Here is a 6,493-nt window from a genome sequence, read left to right as displayed (position 1 = left end):
CTTATACCCCCTATATGCCACTGTGCCCCATGATATGCCTTTTAACCCTCTAAATGCCACTGTGCCCCATGATATGCCTTTTAACCCTCTAAATGCCACTGTGCCCCATGATATGCCTTTTAACCCTCTAAATGCCACTGTGCCCCATGATATGCCTTATACCCCTATATGCCACTGGCATTTAGAGGGTTAAAAGGCATATTATGGGGAAGAGTGGCATATAGGGAGGTTTAAGGCATTCAGGAGGCAGAGTGGCGTATAGAGGGTTAAAAAGGCATTTCTGGAGGCAGAGTGGCATTAAGGGCGTTAAAAGGCATTTCACAGAGCACTCTGCCTCCAGAAATGCCTTATGCCCCCCATTTAACACCCCCCCCAAACTTACCGGTGCTTCTGACTTCCCTGTCATATAGCCGGGGCAGCGTGTAGATCCCACGCACTTGCGCTGCAGCCGGAAGGAGGCGTGGCTAGCAGCGGGGCGGGGAACTCTGATCTCTGACAGCCGGGGAAGGTCTGCGCGATGGACGCAGACAACCCCCGCTGCTAGCCACACCTCCTTCCTGCTGCAGCGGAAGTTGTCTACGCGAATCGCGTAGACATCTACACGCTGCCCCAGCTACGCACCGGGGACTCAGAGGCAGAGCCGGCCTTAGGAGTTGTGGCGCCCCCCCCTCTGCCCCTTCAAACTACACCCCCCCCCCTGCCCCTTCAAACTACACCCCCCCCTCTGCCCCTTCAAACTACACCCCCCCCCCACACTTACCTTGTTGCTGGAGTCCTGCGGTGAGAGCAGGAGGCATCTGTCTTCTCGCTCTGACGGGGTGCCGGCATTTCATGTTGAGCGCCGGAATAGTCCGGCGCTCAACATGAGATGCCGGCACCGCGACGGAGTCCCGGGCAGGCGCCCCTGCTACCATGGCGCCCTGTGCGGTCGCACACCCCTAAGGCCGGCCCTGCTCAGAGGTACCGGTAAGTGGGGTGGGGAGCAGGAGGATCCAGGTCCCCTGCAGCTGCGGGGGATCTGGATCTTAGTCGTCTCATAGTCAGACCTATTTGAGCATTTGCTCTGAAAAAAAAACCTTGTCTTATAATCGAGCAAATACGGTATTTTAAATTATTTAGTAAAGTGGTTGTTTGCATTTACTAGGAGAGAAAGAGAAAAAAAATTTATTTTTAAATCCAGGGTGCGTGTTATACATAGGTACATTTTCCTACAAGATTGCGTGTAACTGTACATATATTAGACAATATTTATTACCAATAGGTATCTAATATAGCAGAGATGTTTTTGTAATCAAGCCTATTCAATTAGGCCCTGAAAGTATAAAGAAAGAGAGACAGAATAGAGATACTGGTAGCTGTATTTTATTATAACTGTCTTTCCCTGCCTGCATATGTTGTAAGCTCAGTATTCTAGGTGAGTAACAGCGATGTTACATCACTTTACAGATTTCTGCTCAGACTTTACTATTTTAATATTGAGACTCCATCTCCTGAAGGATACAGACAAGGAGAGTGTTGACAGAAGGGCTGTTAAAATGTACAACAAAGAGAAAAGAGGGGATGTGAAACATTTAAATACATAAAAGCATTCAGCAAAGTCTAAGATGGAAGTAGAGGAGAATGTTTGTAAAGATGTAACCGCCTTATACGTACAGAAGTTTTAGTTCTTTGAGAGGGTTGTAGATAAGTGCATATAATGGTAGAAGTTAATACAGTGAGGGAATTTACAAATATATGTAACAAAACCCATAAAACAAGTTTATTTATACAAAATAAACATTTTTTTACATTAGTCACTGGCAAGCCATATAACTCGGTGTTTCGTCGAGAGGTTGTCTGAGTGCCCTGGAACATCTAGTGGAGCTTTAATTTTGGTGCAGTTTTGTCCTGTAAATGGTACTTCATTATAATCTGAACAAGAATCCAACTATTAATAATTAGAAACAGTAAGCCAGCTATCCAGACTAGTAGAAATGTATTTCGTCCCTCAAATTCCAGAAAGTATGCAGGGGCAAGCCACATAGCCTGAAAGAAGAAAAAAAAAAAAGAATTGAAGCCCATTGTGTTTATAGTTAATAATAGTAAAAATGAGGAACATGCATTGAATGGCAATGGCAAAGCCGTAACTTAAACCCCTCTCTACTCTTTACATCTTACACATGTTGTGCCTGGTGCATGCGATGTTCCTTTTTGTCTTCTCAGGTTTTGTTTTTTTTTTTTACCTGATGGACTTTCAATCAAGATATGTGTGGCCAAAACTGATTTTTTTTTTTTTTTTTACATTTTTTTATCCAGTACAAGTGATCACAGTTAGCTACATTTCCAGGTGCCTTTAATGAGCGAGAACTTTCTTGTCCGTTAGCATAGTCTTTATGTAAATGTAGTATAATAGTACTAAAGCTTCCTACTATTCAACTGTAATATGTGGCACTGGGAAAGAAACCGACGTGCTTCACCTGAAGGAAAATCAGCCCTTCGTGCGTCAAGGATATTAGTTCATTGTAATGACTTACCTGGCCAAAGAACCATAAGGCAAGAAGAAATATTCCCTGGCGCCACGACATCTTTAGACCAGGCATGACAAGTGGCAAAAGACACAGGTACCACAGAAAATACTTTAGGATAAAACAAAAGTAGTCAGAACATTGGCAATATGCCTTGGGTGCAACATCCAGGCCTGTGCATCATCACAATGGCAAAAATTATTTGGCACAAACAGGTATGATTTCTTACAGATCCCAATTCACAGAAGTTTTACGGAACACCCTTAAAGTCGGCTCTTTACATTTTGCTCTACAAAACAGTATAGTGTTATGGCAACACTGTAGTGAGCAACTTTCCTAGTTACGGCCAGCAAACAATGCTTTCTTTCAGAGCCCTTTTCCTTGCTGTCATAGGGCTGAGATCTTAGGGCTGCATACAGCGTAAGTTTCCAACCTTTGATTTAATAAGATATATCTATCATTAAAGAGCAGCCTGTTACAGGCTAACCTGTAATGAAATAAATAAACAGGAAAGTAACATATTGGCTTACCTGTGAGGTACACACTTTGTTGAAGCTTACAAAAATAGCAGTGTGGAGGAAGCAGCAGAAGGCCAGGTCTTCATAGTAAGCAAAAGACACAACTGTTAGCAGCAGCAGCTGAGGTAGGAAAGCAGCCATCCCCAAGATAAAGCTCCAGTCGCTCTCGGCAGTCAGGTAGAGCATGTAGAAGTACGGCGAGAAATTGTGATGGATATCTCTCCTGGTCAAATGATACAAGTAGGTGTGCTCGAGAAAATCCCAACCATAGCTGCACAAGACGGAAACACACAGATCAACACCAATTCCAGAAAATACACAAGAATTAAAATGTTTGGTGAATAAAATAATTGGGGATTGTTGAACTATTATACTAGATATATGCTTCTCGCTATTTATATACACATTGTTTTCTGGCCATAGCTCATTTACCAGTATACAAATCAGTTAGTCTTTTTAAGGATACGTTCACATAAAAAAAGGTCTGTTCTTTAACTAAAATGTATATGCCACCCCCACCTCTGCAGAGGGTTTCACACTGCAGCTCAGCTCTGCCCATTTCACATTGATGCCATGTTAGCCTGTTAACTGCGGCACAGATAGGTGGCCGCGCTGTACGATACCGACCCCTGGCACTAGCAGAGAATTCACGGGGAACGCACAAAAAGAAAAGGCAGGTATAAGCTTTCTCAGTAAAGGCAGCTTTTTTTGCCAATATATGTCAATGTATGTATGTACATAAGAGAGGCTTTGAAAAGACACGCTGGTTGTTCACAGGGCATGTCCCAACCAAATCACATACTAACATATTTACCTGAAATAAAAGGCCAGGCTCAATGCAATAACAGTCAGGACAGTGACGCTGCCGAAAATTAGAAGATCAAAGTTCAGCAGCCGAAGAAGCATCTTCCAGGCATGTTTGATGTATTTCAGCTTTGATGTGTCTCTGGCCTTTCCCTCGTCCTGGTTCCTTTTTTGTAGAGACAACACCATTGGGAGTAGGTAAGTGACTGGATAAATCTTCATATGCACAGAGAGGCCGTAGATCACAGCCGCTTTGACAAGGCAGCGTTCCTGCACATAGTATAATGAGGAGAGGACCAGCACAGCTAAAACGGACTCTGCGTTCCCCCGGGTGGACACAGCCATAGGCAGTGGGTTGAAGAGCCAGAAGAGGCAGTACATGGTGGCAGAGGATGCTTCTAGCCCCCTTTGGATTAGGATGGCGCGGATGAGGTACGCAGCTATCAGATCACAGCACACAAACAGCAGCTTGCCAAAAAGCTCAGTGAGGTAGATGTTTGGTGTGAGAATCCACGCCAGTAATGGAGTGTAACGGTACGTAGCTCTTTGGTACGGAGAAAAGCCCTAGATGAGAAAGATTGCGAAAAAAGTGTGTAGTACCAGCACTGGTCTTTATTTCCTTAAAGGGTTGTGCAATTATACAAATATAATGTCCTCTTATAACTAGTACCGGTATATTTCCTCCAAAACTGTAAAACACAGTAGTAAAAAGAAATCATTGTTCTTAATTGTTTGAACTATGTACATTGGGTTTTTTTTAGATGTCATCTGAGGATAGACCATCCATGTGAGAGTGTGGTCCCAAACCCAACTAAGCATAGTAAATATGAGCATTTGTATGCTGTGTACTACACCTCTGCAGACATCAAGACTTGTATTATACCTACAAAGCTGCCTGCTTTAAAACCTTGTAAACTTTGATCGCTGGTGCCATTAATGGGACTATAAATGAATCAAGCCCTGAAACCCATCTATCATTTGCATTTTCAATGCACCAATGGTAAGTTACTCTGTAACCTACTCTGACATCATATCTACCTCCACCAAAGGGCCTTTTGTGCACGAAATACCTGCATTATTTGAAAGCAGGGCTGCACAACTCCAGTCCACTGGGGCCAAGAATTCTGGTTCCTTGCCTCAAAACAAGTAGACTAATGTATTTTTGAGATGCCCGGGCTCAAGCTGGGATAACAAAAGGCGTGATGACTGGAGTAGCCTAGTCTAGACAAGTCTAGAATTCTTTCCAGCCAGGCAGTCCTTTGTAGAGATATTCACAGATGTCACAGGATAAAGTAGAAATTTAAAATAAGACGTGACAGCAACATTGCCGGTCTCACACATGGTAAAAGATAAACATAATAGATGCAGTTTTCATATTAGTATGAAGTGGAAACCTATTACGATCTGTACCAATTGTAATTTTAATAAAATTTACCAGTTTTGTTAATTTGTACGAATGTCTGAAAACAAGGAGGGACCCCAACAAAACGAACGAAAATAAAGCACAGAGCTCTGAATTATCTTTTGCATTTTGTTGCGTTTTCACTCTTACTCACCCTCTCACTCTCTCTCACTTTTACCTGTGCTCTCTTTTCTGTCTCCCTACCCATTCTGCATACCTGTCTCCTCTCTTTGCCTGCTTGGCCCCGGTAACAGCTCTGTTAACTATGCCTCCTGGAGCGCTTCCACAAAATGGCAGAGCCTCGGCACGCAACCCCTTCTCCCGATTGGAAGTACTCTGAGAGGGCAGAATAATACAGACAGATTCGCTGAGAACGGCTGGTGCAGAAATGCTTCTCTTTCTCCACAGACCCATCTGCATTATTCTGGCCTCTTGGAACACTTCATCAAAAGGGCACTGCCACGGCACCCACCGCAGGTAGAGCCTCTTCCCCGTTCTTCCAATTGGGAGAGACGTTGTGCGTAGAGGCTCCATACTTTTGTGGAAGCGCTCTGGGAAGTATAGTTAACAGAGATTACACTGGGAAGAAGCAGACAAAGACAAGAAGTGGAGCTGTGGAAAAGGAGACAGGGATACAAAAGAGGCCGGTGTAGAGGATAGGGAGACATTGTGACAGAGAGAACAAGAGTATGAGAGAGCTTGAGTGAGGATGAGTAAGACGAAACAAATTTCGTCTGAAACCAAAACGGCAGGAAACAACATTTGTTGTCTGAAAACTAAAGGACCAAAAACGAAACTGCAGAATAGTTTTTTAGTCCATTTGCACAAGTCTAGTGGAAACCGTAATTATATGTAGAAAAAGTATATGATAATTACAATTTGAAGTGAGGTAGAATGTGGCGGTTAGAACTGAGACCGATATACTATTGCAGGGATGGATAATAGCTTGTAATAATAGATCAGCGGGTACCTGAGTGATGTATCGAGCAGCATCTGTAAACACATGATAATCGATGTCTGTATATTTTACCAACATCGTCTGGTCTTGGTAGGCTCCATACAGCAAAAGGACAACTCTCATAAGGAATGCAGCGGCAAATATAGTCCGAGCGTTCATTAAAACCTTGTGAGGGCCGACCCCAAATACGACGGTTCCCTGCATCTTCGTCTCCTTATGTGTCATGTCGGGTATCCACGAGTGATTTCACGCAAACCTGTCATAGTTCTATCGGACCCGACGCGGTGCCTGGAGCAAACACGGATTC

The 6,493-nt window shown here is 43.6% G+C and overlaps 1 protein-coding gene across 1 annotated transcript; it reads right to left on the bottom strand.

Moving 5' to 3' along the window:
* Positions 1 to 1,854: 1,854 nt before the first annotated feature.
* LOC149302515 (GPI alpha-1,4-mannosyltransferase I, catalytic subunit-like) lies at positions 1,855 to 6,264 on the bottom strand. Its single transcript, XM_089482215.1, has 5 exons — positions 6,199 to 6,264; positions 3,837 to 4,390; positions 3,035 to 3,293; positions 2,514 to 2,615; positions 1,855 to 2,025 (listed from the first exon to the last, which is right to left on the bottom strand). Exons 1-5 carry the CDS (start codon positions 6,262 to 6,264, stop codon positions 1,855 to 1,857), a joined length of 1,152 nt encoding a protein of 383 aa, XP_089338341.1.
* Between the last annotated feature and the right edge of the window lie 229 nt (positions 6,265 to 6,493).

Source organism: Sceloporus occidentalis, unplaced genomic scaffold (genome assembly GCF_023333645.1).
Source record: "Sceloporus occidentalis isolate IW3139 unplaced genomic scaffold, rSceOcc1.0.p SCAF_18, whole genome shotgun sequence".
NCBI classification, from domain to species: Eukaryota; Metazoa; Chordata; class Lepidosauria; order Squamata; family Phrynosomatidae; genus Sceloporus; species Sceloporus occidentalis.
This window is presented reverse-complemented; position numbering and strand designations above follow the sequence as displayed.